At 37.1% G+C, this 19,599-nt stretch overlaps 2 protein-coding genes across 3 annotated transcripts in view; one reads left to right on the plus strand and one right to left on the minus strand.

Moving 5' to 3' along the window:
- CENPP (centromere protein P) overlaps window positions 1-19,599 on the minus strand; it is a gene marked incomplete at its 5' end in the record, with an annotated part of 225,920 nt that overhangs the window by 98,285 nt on the left and 108,036 nt on the right. The gene's annotated exons all lie outside the window — the stretch shown is intronic.
- Window positions 1-19,599, plus strand: part of LOC309963992 (asporin) — a 41,319-nt gene that overhangs the window by 751 nt on the left and 20,969 nt on the right. For both annotated transcript variants that reach the window (XM_082842592.1, XM_082842593.1), the window contains exons 2-8: window positions 2,991-3,040; window positions 6,356-6,628; window positions 10,004-10,116; window positions 12,298-12,511; window positions 13,569-13,679; window positions 17,222-17,315; window positions 17,705-17,843. In XM_082842592.1, the coding sequence (XP_082698718.1) occupies window positions 2,991-3,040; window positions 6,356-6,628; window positions 10,004-10,116; window positions 12,298-12,511; window positions 13,569-13,679; window positions 17,222-17,315; window positions 17,705-17,843 (994 nt within the window). The remainder of the gene's footprint in view (window positions 1-2,990; window positions 3,041-6,355; window positions 6,629-10,003; window positions 10,117-12,297; window positions 12,512-13,568; window positions 13,680-17,221; window positions 17,316-17,704; window positions 17,844-19,599) is intronic.

Raw genomic sequence — 19,599 nt, forward strand, 5'->3', positions numbered from 1 at the left:
CTCTAAGAAAGAATATTTATCAGCAATAGTTTAATTAGCCCTATATTCAATGTGAAAGATTAGAAACTTCTTTTCACAATATCCAGTCGGAGTGTAAAACAAAGATTTCCTTTGTTCCCTCCCAAAATAAATTTTCTATTTAATATTAGATTTTAACAAATTAAACAATGTATTTGATATTCTACTCCCTCTTTTATTTAATATTAGATTTTAACAAATTAAACAATGTATTTGATATTCTACTCCCTCATAATCTAATACAGCACAGCATTCTTTCTTGTTAACCTATTTGGAGGTGTGGCAGCCATAAACAGTAGCCACATGGTATAGAGGATTAAGTCACAAAGAATCTCAGGGGGTATATATCTCTCTAAAAATAAAGAATTAAAAAATCCCACCAAGAACCGAGTTGTTTAAAAAAAGAAATCATAAGCCCACACATGTGTAAAAGCATCTTGATGTTTTTAGTATTTAGCCATATAGGGTAGTGGTGGAAAGAATTGAGGATATGCAGTCTTCTGTTACAGATACTTAATTAAAAAAGAATATTCAGATATCTGATCTGAGGTTTGAGACAAGAGATTAACTTTACAAGCACAAGTTTTAAGGAAGCATAGGAAACAATAGAAAAATGAAGAGGTAGGAGTTTTTAAAGACAGTAGCTAGGTTGCTAGATGCATTGAAAAACTGATGAAGGACAAAACATATAAAAGGAAAAGCAGCCAGCAAGTTCTTCAATCAGCTGCTATTTATACTTTCAAGGTAAAGTTAAGTATCTCTTTAAGGAAATCATAGGCTTTAAAAGTATCAGTTTCCATGACAAAAAGGTACTGTGAATAAGTTTCCAAAGTTTAACTTACTTGTCCATTTACAAGGCTGTGCCTTGACTACACCAGAATTTAGTCTGGATTCCTTCTGCGAATACACAGAGCATGTTATATCACATTTATATACTGAAAACTATTGTTGGTACTTGTGAATCGAGAGGAATTTCAGCCAAGCAGAACTTTAAGCATAGGATTTCAAAGCACAGTGATTTATTTTCCTAATGATAGTGTCTGAGAGGAAATACCATTTCACTTAGACAAATTTTCCATTCCAGTTTGTGGAACATTTAAGCAGAAAATAGGAGCTTATGTAAATTCAGAAAGACACTTCTCAAGCTACATTTCCAGTCCTAAGAACATGGCCAAGCCTCTCACCCCATCCTCTCCGAGGAGAGCCTGGTTACTGTCTGGAAGTCACTGTGGGAATAAGACCCATTTAGAGGAGGCCAAGCAGAAGGGTGGACAATGCAGCAGTGAGGAGGCCAGCTTCGGCTTCTTCTGCTATAAAAGAGGGCATGGTAGCAAAGTCTCAAAGGCCTCTCCTGGCTCTAATGTGCCATGGCTTAGTAATAACAGCAGTAGCACTGAAATAATATTTCAAATATTATTCAGAGTAAGAGAAATTTGAAACAAAATTTCAAAGTTTTCCATGAGTAAGAAACTCTGTCAAAACGTCTGTATCGGGGAAATACTGAGCTTTCTTGAGAACAAGACATAAACATTTTTAAAGGTTTTAAAAATAACAATCTAAATACTGCCAAAACTAAACAAATAAGAGCTTGACTCATATTAATAAACGCAAAATTTAAAAATAAAACAAACAACTAAGAGTCATCATTTAAATGAGAAACAATATTCTCTACACTCTCTGAATAATGGGGAAAAAACATTGCTATTTAGTGTTCCCTCTTGGACATTCCAATATTTTTCTACTGATAAAAAATTGCTTAACTAGAATAGGGCAAGGTTTGGGGTCTATAATCACTTGTTTTTTTAATCAAGCCTTTGCCATCTCAAATGAAGGGAATAAATGGTTAATTCCTCATGGAATCAAGGTTCTCCTGACTTCTCTTTTCAAGTAAATAGGATAAGAGAATGCAAAAATATCAGGTTAATTTCATATAACTAACAGAAAACAGAAGTAGCACAGAGAGAAGACTGTGACAGAAGGCATTTTTGGTCTCAATATAAAGAATTTCCTGTCAACCACAGATGGACAGCAGTGGAACTGGATGCCTCTTGAGGAGGTGTGCTCCCTGAGTCCTCTCACTGGAGTCATGCAATCAGAGAGCAGACACACCATCTGGTCTACAATGGTCTGGAGGAAACTTCAACACTGGGAGGGAGTTTCAACTAAATGGCATTTCCTGCTTCCACATGTCTCCTCTCTCACTCACCAGGGTCCAGAAGGGTCCAGAAGGGCATGACTGGTGGCTACCCCCACCAGCCAGCAACTGGAAAGCTTGCCAACTACCATAGACAAGCCACTGCCTAACATAGCAGGCCAGAGTCACCATCTTATCTAAGGTAGGGAGGAACTCATGTAGCTTATCAGTGTAAGAAAGAAGAGAGAGGAAGGGAGGGACATTGGCTGATGCTCCTCCTGACCCCACAGGTAGGCTGACCAGCAGCCCTTTTGGAGGGAACATGTAAGAGAAATAAGTCCCCTCCCTCATGCTTGGCTTTCTTCCTCTCTTTCACCTGAGCACTGATCTTCTGTGTCTCTTCCCAGCTCTGCTCCTCATACCAGTGTCCCTCTAAGTCTGTCACAACTGCTCTGCTCCCCCTCATCCCAGCCTACACCCCACTCCAGGGATCTCCTACATCATAGGGCAACATGACTGCAGCAGGAAATGAGGTTTGCAGGAGTGAAGGCAAGTCCCTGGCCCTGCTGCCAGGCTACAGGGAAAGCCAAGACATTGTGTCCTGGCTTCCCACTTTGGATCTCTAACATATTCCTCTTGTTATATGTATTTTTTAAAGTTTTACCATTTTCTTAGATCTATATTTCTGGTATATTATGCATTACATAGATTTTTCTGGTCTAGACGGGGAAGCTACAGCCTATTTATCTCTAAGTTTCTACAAAAATAATGAAACTCAAACAACCAACCAACTCAAAAATAACTTTTTATTAAAACTCTTTTATCTCCCATGGACCAGAGTAAATGGTGCTAGCCCTCAAGAAATTGTGGCTCTAGACTATTTTGAAGGTAGGCACTGTTGGTTGAATTCTGAGGGGGCAGTGTATGGGAAACCTTTAACTGTACTGTCTAATGTTTCTAGAAGTGGTAAGAAAAGGCAAAAGTATATGGAGGACCAGAGTAAAGACCATTTTCTTGCAGATTGCTATTTAAAATATTTAAAAAGCAAAATAATAATTTTAAAAATATGCACCATAGACAAGAAAATAATCCTTCACTCATAAGCCCACTATCCCTCTTATTAGGTTTGTGTATTCTATTTCAACCTTTTTTTCATGTATGTATATTTTATAGATGTCTTTATTTCTACTGGTCTCAAATAGTAAACTGAGATTTATGAGGAGTACACAATTTATGAGGAGTACACAAACTTATGGTGAAGAATTTTATTTTCAGAGTCTGGGGACCACACATCTGGAGATTATTCCAAAATGTTAGAGCCAGAGTGTACACAGCCAGCACTGACCACACACAGTTTAGTTCTATTTACTAACTTGAACATTTGTTTTTTAGTTTTCCTATTAGCGTAACTGACATTCAAGTATTAACTTTTACGACAATCCCACACTTACCTGAGAGTAGCGGATTAGGAGCTGTGGTTGTGTTTTGAGCAAGGAAGCGTGGGAGAAGTGGATAGGGAGAAGCATGTCCATTGAACATCCAAACATGTTCTACTTCATGGATTATGTATCCTAACCCTGTGCCTGGTACACAGTGGGTACTTGATAAATGCCCAATGAAAAACTCCAGCAACCTCAAAGAAAGCCAGAGACATGACTTCAAATAACATTTAATTCACTAACTTCTCTACCAAGGTCAAATAAGGTCAGGGGCAGCTATGGACCTAGAAGATAGAGCTGCGATGCAGAACAATCTTAAAGAATAAATTGGTACCAGAGACAATCTTTGGTTTTGCTAAGGACCAAGAGCTAAATTAGCTCAAGAATGAGAATTGTGGAAGTCAAGGCAAGGCAGGGCACTAAGCATTAAGGAGCCAGGAACCACAAAGAAGCCTACGGTCAAGAAACATAATGGAGCATAGTTAGGCAGGCAGCTAAGAAGCAGAAATGATGTGCCGAAGTGATGCTGGAAGTGAAGCCTAGTTGACCAAAACCAGGTGCCTGTGCCAGGATTCCAGGGTGACTGGAATAGTAACCTGCCTGTCCCCAGGGCTGGCTGACAGAAGCTGCTGGCCCTTGAGTTGCCAGCACAATCTCTCTCTGCACCATACAAATCTGACCACACAACCACTCCCATTTCCACCCTCCGAAAGCTGTGAGTGCACTCCTTTATGTACAGATGTACACACGACAGCAACATGTGGACTGGCTGGAAAGGAGGAGATGATAGAGGCCACTAGATAAAAGAAGATAAAGGAGTGTGCTCCTGTGTGGGTTGCAGCAGAAGATGCAAAGAATGGGTTGGGACACATGAGCTCTAACTCAATTTCCACTTCAATTTGGTTATGTGGCCTTGGGGAAGCCACTGAAGCTCTTTGCACCTCTCAGGCCTCCTGGTTAATGTGAGAGACATATCTAGAATAAACTGAATTGACAATTCCACAGGCAGTGTAGAGATGGAAGGACAGAACTGGTTCTGAAGTGGGATTCAGAATAAGATTATAAAAATATAAAAATCTTTTCTGTTCTGTGTCCTGTAATCTCCCCTTTCCTAGCACAATTGAGTGTGAATTCTCATAGGGAAACCTGATAAGGCTGGTCGGGCAAAATGTACTTGTTGCCATATAGATTTCTAAGCATTAAATAATCTTAGTTATCAGGTTAATCACTGATGACAGTGGGGTTTTTTTAAAAACCTTTCTCTGATGATTAAAAGATATATAAATGAATATTTTAATTAAGTTAGTTAATTCATTTCTGATTCTTAAGTCCAAAAAAAAGCAAGGCTGTGGAGAGATATTAAAGCTGATTTCTGGGTTCTAGAAAACTGTAAGAAGCTGGCATAATTCAAGGATTTGGAGGGCCAGGTCTTCCTGAGGCTGGACCAATTCTGACTGACTCCAGAAGCCCTCTGTGGCTAAGGTGCTATCTGGTGCTCAGGCATAGCAGGACAGCTACACTGCTGGATGATCTGGCTGGGTGTGGACTCCCTCCTGCCAGGATACAGACTCACCAATGGGCATTATGTGAAGCTAACTGCATGCCCCAAAGGGAAGACAGGTATAAGTCTGTTTTAGATGATATCATAATGCTTTTAAGTTTTGAAAATTACAAAGAATGTATGTTTTACAGTTGATGGTTAAGAAACCATGATATGTAAACATACCTGTAGGAATATCCACCATCAGATGACAACAAATCTATTCTCAGAAGGTTCTGATTCGTACATTCCAGTTTTGTGTGGGCTTTGAAAACTACAACTGAAAGCACCCCATGCCTTCCCCCTGCAAAAAAACTAAACAAAAGGAACTCAGTGGAAAGATCAGTAAAAAAGAATAGCCTGGACCAAAGATGCTTTGGATCAGGTATTAGATAATGGAACAGATTGAAAGGAAGAAATCCAATAACACTGTGGAAAAAGTAACCAACTCTGAGAGTGAGGCTGGGGAGGATGGTGGGAGAGAAGTTAAAAGAAAACTTCCAGACGTACTAAGGGGATATGAAGGATTTTACTTTAAAAGTGACATAGATATTAAGGCAATGGAAGGATTTTAGGAGTAAATAGTCAGGTATGATAATATGTTTTTGTTTTTAAAAGCATTTATTTGTTTCCTAAGTATAAATGTAGTTCTTATTGCTCAGTATAGAAATTAAAGAAAAAAAAAGACACAAGAATTCATGACTCTACCATCCAGATATTATCATCAATTAGGTATATTTGTGCCAGGTTTTGTGTGTGTATGTGTTTGTAAGTATACTATGTATAGATTTTTTATATTTTCTTTTATTTCAAAAAACAGTTTTTCATATTTTTAAATATCTTTGCAAACATTTTGTGGGTTCCAAAGTATTTCATGGAATAAATATACCCTATTTTATTTTACTATTTCTCTTTAACCATTAGTATTATCTTTAATTTTTTTTGCTATTATATATGATTCTCTGACGAACACCTTTATGCACATTAGAATTGTTTCCTGAGACTAGATGCCAAAAGTAGAACTGCTAGATGAAAAATAAAGATATTTATAAAGCTTCCAATGCATATTGCTGAACTGCTTTCCAAAAACTTTTAATAAACTTACTCTCACACTGGTAATAAATTAGAATGCCATTTCATTGTACTCTTGCCAGCTCTGAGAAATGTACAGCAGCAGGAACTGTATTTATTTAAACTTTAACTTAATCCTCAATGTCTACTTAGTTCTAGACCGGTCCCCTACACAGGACGACATGAAGGAGTATGTGCTCCTAGTGTTCTTGACTTTGTGCTCTGCCAAACCCTTATTTCACCCTTCGTACCTGACACTGAAGAATATGATGCTGAAGGACATGGAAGACGAAGGTGACAGTGATGCTAACAACTCTCTTTTCCCAACAAGAGAGCCAATTAACCCCTTCTTCCCATTCGATCTGTTTCCAACATGTCCGTTTGGATGCCAGTGCTACTCGAGAGTTGTACACTGTTCTGATCTAGGTAAGGACACATGTCAACTTGTTTTGTAGAATAATGTCATTTTGACAAAATTTAAAGGATAGGGAAAGACCTCACTGAAATTTCAAAAATCAGCTGATTATAAAGGAATTTTTCACTTAAATTTCTGAAAAGTATAACAAACCCCAAAGTACATCCAAACTTATTTTTAAAATCCAGAAAATCAGAGGAAAACAATGGAAATTTCATATACAGAACATTTCCTTCTCTTCCCAAATTTGAATCAGTATTACATTTTAAGTTCCTTTAGAGAGAATGGATGTCACTGTGGTTTCATCTTATAGAGTGTCAGCCGGTTCAAACTGTGCTTCCTAGCAAAATTCTACCATAACATAATAAGTTGCCCATCCAGAACAATAAATAGGTTATAGAGTTTGTGAAATCTCTAATCTAGACATTTTAAAGACAATACTCTATTTGTTTTGAATGTTTTGGGTTTAAAACTATCTAGAAAATAAATGGCTGAACTAAAAACCACTTTCTAAAGTCTCTTAAAAATGTGTAATTCTCTGCTGAGTATTTTCTTCTTTTAATACTTCTAATGAAGGTGCTCTCAAATAGAAGGGCATACTCAGGGAGAGGTGTAACAGGAATGCACATCAACAATTGTTGTACTCAGCTATTTGTAAAAGAGGAGATGGCTCAGACCTGACCCACTGTGGGAAACCAAAAGTATGGCACACACCTCCCATTCTGGACCTGGAGGCCCCTTAAGGCCACTTCCAGAGCGCATGTGAGCAGACAGTGCCTCTGAAAGCTTTAGATTCATTTCCTACTGCCACAGCATTCGTGGCGATAGTAAAAGCTTGTTACAGTGAACTCCAGAGACTTTAAAAAAATGTGTTATTGGGTTTCCCTGGTGGCGCAGTGGTTGAGAGTCCGCCTGCCGATGCAGGGCAGACGGGTTCGTGCCCCGGTCCAGGAAGATCCCACATGCCGCGGAGCGGCTGGGCCCGTGAGCCATGGCCACTGAGCCTGCGCGTCCAGAGCCTGTGCTCCGCAACATGAGAGGCCACAACAGTGAGAGGCCCGCGTACCGCAAAAAAAAAAAAAAAAAAAAAAGTGTTATTATGGGACATAATGAGAAAGGTGAACAAAAAACATCCCAAAACGAGGATATTATTATGAGCTAGAATCGCTGGTAAAGTCTTAATGGAATATACAGGCCAGGAAAAAATGGGTTTTAAGCTTTACCTTTGACATTCTTATGAGAAAGAGATGACAAGATGCAAACAACGTTTGCTGGTCTGGAAGCACAGGCAAGAATGACTGTGGGAAGAGCGGCAGGAAGGAGAAATGTAGAAGCTGAAACAGACCCTGGTGTGAGAAAAGGTTAGATTAGGGAGTATCGGAAGGTCTTTTTTTTTTCTTCTTTTGGTACTGTCGTTTTTCAGCTGCATCCCAGGCAGGAAGAAACTTCACTATCAATTTGTAGAGTTGAAGCCTGAGAAAACACTTTGCTAAACAAAGATCAGGATAAAAATGTAAAAATCTACTTTGATACTGCTGGATGTAAACTGGGTTTGTTCTGGGTAAAACTTTGACTAAGGAGATGTTCACCTTTAGCACACACCATCCTTGTGCGATGGCCTTCATGTTCACTCCAGCACAAAGTCTTCTACTTCAACTTAAAGACCTTGAAGGAAACACTGCATAGCTCTGCTCCAGTATGTGACTGTCTTCAAAGAACTGAGAAAAACCAAACTGCCTCATGACAGACAGTTGGTTGCAAATAGTGTTTTACTTACATGGTCTCTTGAATATTTAGCTTTGAAAAAAATCTAATAAAATTCACCCAAGAATATCTGTAATAGTATGACACATACCTTTAAAATGACACAGCACTGTTAGCAGCATATAGTGGTCCCCCATGACAACTGAAGATGAGAAGGACACTTAACAATCTTTTTCCCTCAGGAAATGAAATTTTTTTCAGAGCTTCCAAATTCATCAGGGGTAGGGTAGGGGAAGGTTTGTCAAAGTTTATGTTACTAGATCCTGTCTGCAGAACCTCTACCTTCCTATAAGAACTTCTACTTCATTTTCTAAAACCAAAGTAATCTCCTAACAAAACTGCTGTTACCTTGGTAACCCATCAAGTTACCCCCTTTCCATCTATGTCAAACTTCTTAAAAGAATTGTCAATTTTAAAGTATAAAGGGCAAAGAATTGAGGGCTGTCAAGTGAAATGTTGATATTCACAGTATTTCAATATTGGATTCTTCAATTTGGGCCTATTAAATATAATACTATTCTTTAGGAGTAAGGATGGCTCCACTAAAAGTGTAGTAATATCTAAAACTCATTTTAAAATACATAAAAAAGATAAATTGATGGATGGACAGTAAGTACAGTATAGTAAAATGTTGATGGGAGAAAAAGGAATATGAATTTTCACTGTAAAATTGTTTAAACTTTTCTGTATGTTTGAACATTTCAAAAATAAAATGTTGGGGAAAACCAAGAAAGCCCCATGCTCGTCAAGCATAAATACCATATGGAATGTCTGACAACAATCAGAGGTGCACATGTTCAGCCATTTAGGGAAAGCAAGGAAAGTAAGGAAGAAATGCGCCACATACAGCTCCTGGCAATTTTCTGCTTCTTTAAGAGAGGAAAAACACACTTAAGTCTTTAAATAATGTAATTAATATTTACTGAGTACCTACACAAAAAGGAAGATGCAGCTGCTGAGATGAGAGAAAAGAAAGCTATTACTAGAGTACACAGCTCGAAAAGAGCTAAGGCTGTGGGTGATAAATTCAGTAAAGGTATACTACACACCTAGATGTTAATTACATGTTATGGATGAATAAGTTTTCGTAAATCAAATAATTTATGACTAATTAGAGGAGCTCATTATTAAAGGAAATGGGTAGTAAAGTCTTTGATAGTGTACACGAAAATAATTTATCTATTTTCTAAGCACAACTTTCTACATGTTGATGCTTCTTAAAATGATCAAAACCCACAGGCTCCAATTAGCACTACAACTGCCTGAAAATCTGCAAAGAATGTTAATATTCTTAGTTAAAAGTGCATCAGCAGAAGCTGTGCCTCAGCTGTAGATCTCCTCCTCGTAGTCATATTAGAACCCCCCAACTTACCTCCATTTAATGTCACCTTGCAGCAGACTGAACGGTGATAGCTAGAACCAGCTAGACACCTTGTAAAAATAAAGTTACTTGATAAGATCTTTAGGCCTTTCAAAGAACAATGTTTTTGTCATCTGTTACATGTTGAGTCATCTATTACTTAATGGTAACCATGAATTTTAAAAAAAAGCACATTTCTATCATATCAGCAATTTCATCTTTAGCATATAACATATATGCAACGTGTTTGTTTATTTCTCAGGTTTGTCCTCTGTCCCAAGCAATATTCCATTTGATACCCGAATGGTTGACCTTCAAAACAATAAAATTATGGAAATCAAAGAAAATGATTTTAAAGGACTCATCTCACTTTATGTAAGAATACATGCAAATATTTAAGTGATAATCTCTGTCACTGCTAAAATGATTGCTTGTATTTGTGTAAACAAGTCTTACTTTTCTGTGTATGATGAGTGACAAAATCCCCGTTATTCAGCAGTGGTCTAGTTAATGAAAAATTATAGATTTAATTCAATTAATAATTTAATTCAACTGATGTTTACTGAATAACAGCCAGGTGGAAAGGCAGCGGGCTAAGAATTCAAATAAGTGGTCCTTACGATCTATTTAGGTTCTATTTAGGTAATCATAGTCATTATACACTAAAATAATAAAACTGATTATTTTCAGGAACTCATTAGTGTACAATGTAAGAAAAGCAGTACCCAAACCCACAAAGCTCTAACAGCAGCACGTGCAATATAACATAATTGACTAAATATACTTGTATGGCTTTTTTTTCTAGATCTCAAAAGATGAAAAAGAACTTTTCCTTACTATACTCATTAATATTTTAATTTTCTAAGATTTGAAAGATTCTTATTTTTCTATTTAGCATTTTGAGCCTCTAGATTTTAGCAGGTAAAATTTCTAATTCTATTTGAAATTGGGTTTGAGGGAGAGCCTGATTCCACACTGTCACAGACATGGAGTGTGCGGCACACACAGAAAGGAGTATATTTTACCAGTGGTAACAAGATGTATTTTAAATTCTTCTAGGCTTAACCTATCTCAGTTGAAATTGTTAAAAGTAGTGATGTATCTGAAAGGAAGGTAAGAAAAGGAGACACTAAGGGCCTATGGTGAAACCAGTAAACATAATAAGTAAAGGGAGTTTAACTGCAGAAGTATTTGTATTTCTTCTGTGAAACAGCAACAATGTGAATAATACCAGAAAGGCGTGTATTAAGTCATTCTGGAAACAATGGGAAGATTGCTGTAGAATGGAACCAGGGACAAAAATCATAAAAGGAAATAATCTAGAGCTGCTACCTGAAAGAATGAGAGGATCCAGATTAGCAGAGAGGAATAAAAAGTCCTAGGAATGCCATTGCCCTTGTGAAACACTGAAAATTGTTTCTGCAAAATCTGGCACGTTTTGAAAATAGTTACTAGGTGAGTGGCAAGCCCTGATTACCAAGGATTTTCCCAGTTTTGGTTCTGAAGTTCCGCACCCCAGCAGCTCAAGATGGCTGCAGTCAGAACCCTCAACATGTCGCAAAGGGCTTGGCTGTGGGGAACAAAGATTCAGGCTGCCATTAAGCTTTCACTCTCTGGGGTTGTGTCTTCTCTGAAGAGTGCTGCCGCGTTGCACTGAGAAACAGTCACAGAACTGAGAAGAGGTTGAGTCATTCTCCAGAAACTATTACCATTTCCCCATTGTCTAAAATATGCCAGAATGCTGAGGGCACTTTGTAAGAGTTTATTCTTTCAGGCCTCTATTCTGGGGAAAATGGTAAACATTAGTAAACAAGACAGAGGTGAGGTTTTAAGAGTAGATAAAATCATGCAAAAATGTATTTGTTGTGTACTGAAGTTAATTTTGTAGAGTGAATAGCTTTTAAGATAAGATAAAGAGGGCTTCCCTGGTGGCGCAGTGGTTCAGAATCCGCCTGCCAATGCAGGGGGACATGGGTTCGAGCCCTGGTCCGGGAAGATCCCACATGCCGCGGAGCAACTAAGCCTGTGCGCCACAACTACTGAGCCTGCGCTCTGGAGGCCGCAAGCCACAACTACTGAAGCCTGTGCTCTAGACCCCGTGCTCCGCAACAAGAGAGGCCACCACAATGGGAGGCTCATGCGCCACAACGAAGAGTAGCCCCCACTCGCTGCAACTACAAAGAGCCCCCACGCAGCAACAAAGACCCAACGCAGCCAAATAAATAAATAAATAAATTTTAAAAAAAGATAAGATAAAGATAATACTATCCATCACTTCCATGAAGAGAAATGGGAGAGGGGTGCCTTAAACACGTGTCACCTACTCAGAGACAAACCAAAGGTGTGAAACCAATCGTTAAAGCTTTGCACTGTTCCAACTCAGTGGTAAATTTTTCTTTTTTTAAGCTTAGATTGGGCTGGAGAATTATTTACATTGTTAATAAAGTATATGAGTGACATAATTTGCATTGATTTCCATGAGTGACTAATCACTGTAGAATACTGGTAAATCACATCAACTTCCTGATATGGTGTAACTTTTTATGCTTTATCTAGGCTTTGATTCTGAACAACAACAAACTAACAAAGATTCACCCCAAAGCCTTTCAAACCACAAAGAAGTTGCGAAGGCTATATCTGTCCCACAATCAACTAAGTGAAATACCACTTAATCTTCCCAAATCGTTAGCAGAACTCAGAATTCATGACAATAAAGTTAAGAAAATACAAAAGGAGACATTCAAAGGAATGAATTCTTTACATGTGCTAGGTAAGTTTTTGCAAATAAATGGAACATTTTAAAATTATAAGCAATATGCAGATATAGAGATCTTTATCATCATTAACAACTTTAGGACTGATAATTTCCAAAATTAATTTTTTGAATCTAGTAAGCTGTACCTAGATAAGCCATTCATAAATCAATGAAAGTATCAAACAAAATTTATAGCACTTAAAGAAATACACCTTTTACAATATAAATACACATGCACTCTGCACTCTCAAGAATCCCTTAGTGTGGTTTCTGTTTTCTGACTGCACTTAATTGGTTAAAATCTGTTATTCTTATTTAATTTAAAGGTATCATTTTTAATGTATTGTAAAAACTACTCAAGTACAACCTACAACATTAATTCAGATATTATTTGGAATGTACATCTAACTTTTCATTATCTGCTTTGAAGATTATTCATCTAAGGTGTTTTTACTGTATACTTCCAATTCTACACACTATTTTACTTCTAACACCCATGGTATAACCATGCCATCTTCCCCTACTATATCCATTCAAAATTCCTAACCAATATTCTCATTCATTTATTTACTCATTTAATTCAACCAAGTGCCTGGCACTTAACCAAATAGCTTCACTTTCTGGCATTCCTCAGTTATATTTCTGTTAATCAAGTAATTTCTAATTGACTTACAATTTTAAAAGTTTAGGTGACAAATAAATAAATGTACAGTGGAAAACACAAAGGTTTTAAATTATACGAAGGATGGTCTTTTTTCCTATGTTACATTACTATAACGAAACCTTGATTATGGTCACGGTTGGAAAAGAGTGATAAGTAAGTTACTGACTTAGTAATTCAAAGCAAAATAGTAAAGCTGTTATATATTCCAGCCTATGTAATACAAACCAGTCTTTTTCTGAGACTGACAGAAAGGAGAGTAGATAGACACAGAAACAGATATACTGAGTGAAGGAGAGTGAACGATAATGCTCACACTTCTTAGAATTTTCTTGGGACGTGCATCTCTGCATTGTGAGTTTCCTTCACATACAACATATGTATGCTAAATTATATAATTTCCCCCCACAGAAATGAGTGCAAACCCTCTTGATAACAGTGGGATTGAACCAGGGGCATTTGAAGGGGTAACAGTGTTTCATATCAGAATTGCAGAAGCAAAACTGACCTCAATTCCTAAAGGTTTGTATTTATACAGTATTTATTGAATTGTCATTTTAAAATGACCATTAAATGTAAGGTTGTAAAGTGTACACACTGTCAAAACCACACTGCAATTAGAATCCTTTTTACCAGTATATCTGGTCAGTGTAGTATGAAATTTAGTGTTTTCTCATGTACACATCAAGAGCCATATGTAATTCTTTTTTATTTTTTTGACAGTATGAAACCAGAATCTTTTTTTCCCAGTACGAACAAACATTAAGAAGCAAAGGACTTTTTATTTTCTGTCTCTTTCCTAACATTTACTCATCTATACTTGTCATTCTGTGAAGTGTCTGTTAGAGGTGAGAATTCTGTAGAGAAGAAAGCAGAGGAAGAAGCACAGGGCCAGAGACCTTTCTCCCAGCCTTGCAGCAGTGGTTCAGGGTGGGGCTTGTGAGGAGGGATTGGGGCAGACGCTGGCTCTGGCAGGGATAGGTGTATACTCTGGGCAAGGCACTCTATACCTCATTTTTTTACACAGGGGTGCTGTGTAGATTAATGGGCTGATGCACAGAAAGGTCTGAAGACAATGTTGGGCACATAGTAAACACTCTCTCCTGACATAACCAATAACAGAATGAGCACCGTGCTCTTTATCATATGAGCTGAAGCTGGTGCCTCAAAGTAAAATGCTTAAGTTTGCTACTGGACCAGTTTTCTAATGTATTACTTCTAAGCTCCCAGCCTGATGATTAACTAGATTGGATTTGCCTTTCTCCAAACCCATGCTCAAGGTCACACCTTCGTCTTCCCTGACAAATTCTCTCTTCTATGCTAACACCTGGATCAGAAATAACCCCTATGATTAATAACATTTTCCTTTCAAACAGCCCTGTCTTTCAGTATCCACAGTAAAAGCAGTAATAACCTGTTTTCTTCTATTTTACCATAACCCCTTTTCTACTACTCAGATGACCCAGAAGATTAACAAGACAAATACATGCTGATAATTTAAAAGACCCAGCAAAGCTGCTGTTATTAATTAAGGAAAGCTGCTATTATTAATCTTTCATTTAGGAGGAAAATCGTCTAAAGTAAAAGTAGAAAGACAATTTCTTTCAGTATATAAAAAATCAGTTTAATTCAGAACTACACAATTAAAAACAACCTTAATTTAGGTTTCAAGGAGATGGCTGTTTTTCTAAAAGAAACATAAAAATATTATATTTACCTTCTAATCTTTAGAACAACAACAAAAATACATACTGTACCTAACAAGTTAAATAAAATCCCTTTCATAAGCTGGAAGCTGACATAGAGTGAGGGGGAAGAGGAAGAGGACAGGACAGAGTAGAGGCAGAGAGGATAAGAGGATATACTGGAGCAGAAGAGTAGGGTGCCACCCCAGAGCTGTGGCTCTGAGGTCCTGCAGTTATCATCGCTCTTTATATTTACATCAGCAGCTTTCTCATACTACAAAACATCCTGAGAGTAATTCTCTTCAAGTTTCAAAGTGTATCTTAAAAATGAAGTTTTAGCTACTCGTGAAATTCTCAAGATTCTTCCAAAGTCTAAAGGAACATTTTATGTTTTTAGAAATTTAAATTTCAAATCTCCAAATTTACATAACTACTGCTTTAAGATCCTTATGACACTCAAAAGCCAGTTTTTTGTTTTTATGATTTATTTGCTCAAATGTTAAGGCTGACTGCCCAAATGTTATAATTCAATCATCACTACCCATTGTGACAGGATGAATTAGGCCGAGGTCCAGAGGGTTCTTACCAGACCTGACAAGTTAACATAAGAAGAGTGAAACTGTTTTCCTTCCTATTCATCTGGAAAATTCTGTTACATAATAGTATTGTGTTGAGGGGAGGAGAGACCTGTTTGAAGATAGAGTAGGTATAGAAATATCTGTATGAAAGTATACTATATTTGTTGGCAGTCACTGAACTACCCAAATCCATATGAGAGGACAGGCCCCTTAAATTCTACAAACCCTCTTCCAAGAAGTTTTCCTGACTCAATATGCACAGAGATCTCTCATCTTTGACTTGCTACAGCATATTCTAGAATAGACTGGCACACTCTAAAGTATTTTTCTAGTAATTTTTGTATACATGATAGACTTGCTCAATTAGTGTTTAAGGTCTTTGAAGATAGAACTTACCTTCAACAGTCTTTACTACTAATAAAATAAGGAAATGTTTTAGCAAGAGTTGAAAAACAATGCATTTCCTAGCTAGCTAACAAGAACTTTTGACTGAAAAATAATATCTTATGTGTAGGATTAATAAAATGAGATCTGACTGAATTTTCTGGTTAGTCTCTTTCATTCCAGCTTCAGTTAATCTGGGGAGGGCTGGGGTCAGAATATGAAGGTGTGAGAAGAGAAGGTGCAAACATTCACAAGGTACCTGCCATGTGCCAGGTGGCACTGAAGATGCTTCCCTTAATTTATGCAGAAACTACTACTAATTGAAAAGAATAAATACTACAGTGGATCAAACATATCAAACAGGGAAAAAATCCATATGTTCATAATGATATAAAAAAATTCATTGGTCACCTCTGGGCATTGCACTAATTCATTACTTGAAAAAAAATCAAGAATTTATGCTGCTTTTTCTATAAAAACTGTATTATAAAGTAAATAATTAATGAAAGAAAATTCTTTAGAGAACAATCTCACCTAATAACTGAATAACGAATGACAAAATCAGAAAATCACCATTTTCCCATTCTGAATGAAATAATAAATCTAGGTAGCAGTAATCAATAAATGAGTGCAAAGACTGTCAGATGAAAGAGTGATTTGCTGAATCTAATCTGGTCTCTATATCTAACTACAGGTCATAAGAAATAAGGGGGCTAGAAACCATGATAAACTATATTATGTGGAGGCCAACAGCCCAATCTACAAAGGAGTACCTCAAGCAAATTAATATCTGAAACGAATCAATAGAAGAGGAGAAAAAGGAAAGAGTAATAGAAGAAGAGATCTAAAGAGATATAAGACCCAAATATATCCTGTAAACTTTATTTGGATCCTGACCTGAACAAGTCAACTGTAAAACAATACATTTGAGATCATTAGGGAGAGGAATATTAGACGATTAAAGAATTGTTGCTTATTTTGTTAGATGTGATACTAACATGATGGTTATGTAAGGGGAAAAAAAGATGACCTTATGGGTTAGAGATGTCTAGTGAAGTCTTTACAGGTGAAATGACATTATATGTGTGAAATTTGATTTTAAGTACTCCAGCAAAAAAATAAATGAATAAATAAAAACAAGTCAATAAACAAATCAATAATAAATAACTATTGGCGTAGATGAAACAAGATTGGAAAAATGGAGATAACTGTTGAAGATGGGCAACAGCATGGTGTCTCATAATACTAGTTTCTATTTTTGTATGTTTGAAATTTTCCATAATAAAAAGTTAAAAAAAAAAGCAGATTCCCCCAAAACTGCCTAAGCGTATAATGTGAAACTTAACAAGTAAACAAATAATCAATAGGGCTTGGTCTTAACCTGATCTAACGTACATATGTCTTTTCTTATCACTAGAACTACCTTCAACTTTACTGGAGCTACATTTAGACTATAATAAAATTTCAACTGTGGAACTAGAGGATTTTAAACGATACAAAGATCTGCAAAGGTAAACATCCCCCAAATCCTAACTTGGAAGTGGTAGTCCATATGATGAAGATATTAATGAAACTCCTTGGAGAATGTGTACAGGGACATAAAATTAAGGGAAAACTAGAAGGAACTGCTATCATTCTGTCTCAGTAATGGAAGAGGGACAGCAAGTGGAATGAGAAAAGGACACTTTCCAAATGTCCCTTTTGTTGCATATAGGTTAGACAGAAAATTTTCTGACAGTGGAGGAGAGGGCTGTTACATCCTGAAATAGGTTATTAAAGGAAACCATGAAATACCTTTCTCTGAACATATATACAAATATTTCTAACTCAGTTGTGGTGTTTGCAGCTAAGTGTATCATACCATCTGCTCAAGAGCTGATGCATTTTATGTCATTTTTAGGCTGGGTCTAGGAAACAACAGAATCACAGATATCGAAAATGGAAGTCTTGCTAACATACCACGTGTGAGAGAAATACACTTGGAAAACAATAAACTGAAAAAAATCCCTTCAGGATTACAAGAGTTGAAATACCTCCAGGTAAAATGTTCTACTTGTGTTTTGCAGATATTAGTACTTTTCTTTGTTTTTATGAAACATATTAGTATCTGGAGCAAAGACCAATCAAGTAGCAATGGTAATCCACACCCTAAAGACCCTCCAGGTTGGCCGAGGTGTTTTATGCCAAGGAGAGCGTTAGAATACCAGTTTCTATTGAGATATCAGCTAAAACGTTCAGGTACCCATTTCCATCCCTCTGTTTCTTCTACTGAAACTGCTAAGGCCATTGTGGTGAAGGTACGGACACAGCTAATTTCAGGTTTCTGGGGTGGCAGTGGCTATGTAAAGGCAGGACCGGTCAGGAGGAAATCAAGTAAAATTATATAACCTTTCATTCTGGAAACATTTCACAAAGGCAGAACATGTGGATGAAGTCCCAGGTATTTTCACTATCAATGTGGTGCCACATTAAAACTGTGCATGCTTTTTAAAAACTCAGGTCAGAATATATAATCAAAAGTCAGTATTTGGAGCATTAAGGGCGCACATTTCTTGTTCTTCATTACTAGAAAACTTTTCCTTCTAATCTGGCAACTCTTGACTAGCTGGGAGGGGCCACAGAATTGTTGGAAAATCTGATAAAGCTTTAGATACTCCCAAGAACAAAAATGAGACAATATTTTCACATAATTTTAGGAGTTTCACAGATTCTCCTGATTCCCATTTGTGGACCTCAAATTAAGAAACCCTACTTAATCTCACGTCACCTTAGTCCATTTTTCTCATGTGCTTTCCGTGATATACAATTCCTCATCTTCCAAGGAAAAACACATTGAGAACAAAACTGGGCCTTGAGCCATTTGCTTCTAGATTTCTTTCTAATTTTTCTTTAAACAAGTTTTGTTCACTACACAAATAGAAGCCTGTGAAATAGAAGCCATCAAAATGGATGTGCTATATAGGCAGATGCTCATTTCAAGATTATGACTTTTGCTTTGATTTTTTCAAACGCTGCGTTTAAATGTTTATTTAACCAGCGAGCATGACCAGAGTCTTTCCTCCCTCAAGCTGTCCAGTCTTTGAGTACTTTACTCCACAACGCTGATCCCAGCTTCTGGGTGTCTTAAATCTATCCATACTATTGCTAGCATTTTAAAAAATGAACAGAATTATAACACATAGTCATAAGGATACAATTCAACGGATGTCCACAAAGCAAACACACTCATGTCCAGCACTGTTCCCCATTCTCAATGAGGTCAATGCTGTGGTAAACTACATCTTGCACTGCTGCTGGGCTGCCAGGAAACCACATAATGCATCTGTCACAAAATCTTCAAGATTAATAGAGGGCGGCAGGGACTGCAACAGAAAACTAGAGGTTTTAGCAGTGCCTACAGTTCTCATGACTGGCTCAGATCAATCTCACCAAGGCAAAATCTAGAGGTAGCATCGGCTAGAACTGGTATCTTAGCCTTGCCAGCAAAAGGCTCCTTCTTCCTAATATGCCGAAACACTGTTAATTAAGTAGATTGTTTTTACTTCCCAGAAATCTCAGTTGCCAAAAAAATCCAAGGGAGAAATTTAAAGGGCTATTAAAGGGAATGAAGGGAAGGTCCTATATTGTCCATTCTTTCTGAGTAATAATTTAATAAGACACATACACCGCCTATAAAATTGTATTTTATCCATTGGAGCAAATAAAAATTCAACTATTGATGTTGTATTACAGATACATATTTAAGATGTCGATAGACATATTTTTCTATAAAATTTACAAAAAAGCAGCTCTACA

The sequence above is a fragment of the Leucopleurus acutus genome (genome assembly GCF_964270905.1).
Source record: "Leucopleurus acutus genome assembly, chromosome: 7".
NCBI classification, from domain to species: Eukaryota; Metazoa; Chordata; class Mammalia; order Artiodactyla; family Delphinidae; genus Leucopleurus; species Leucopleurus acutus.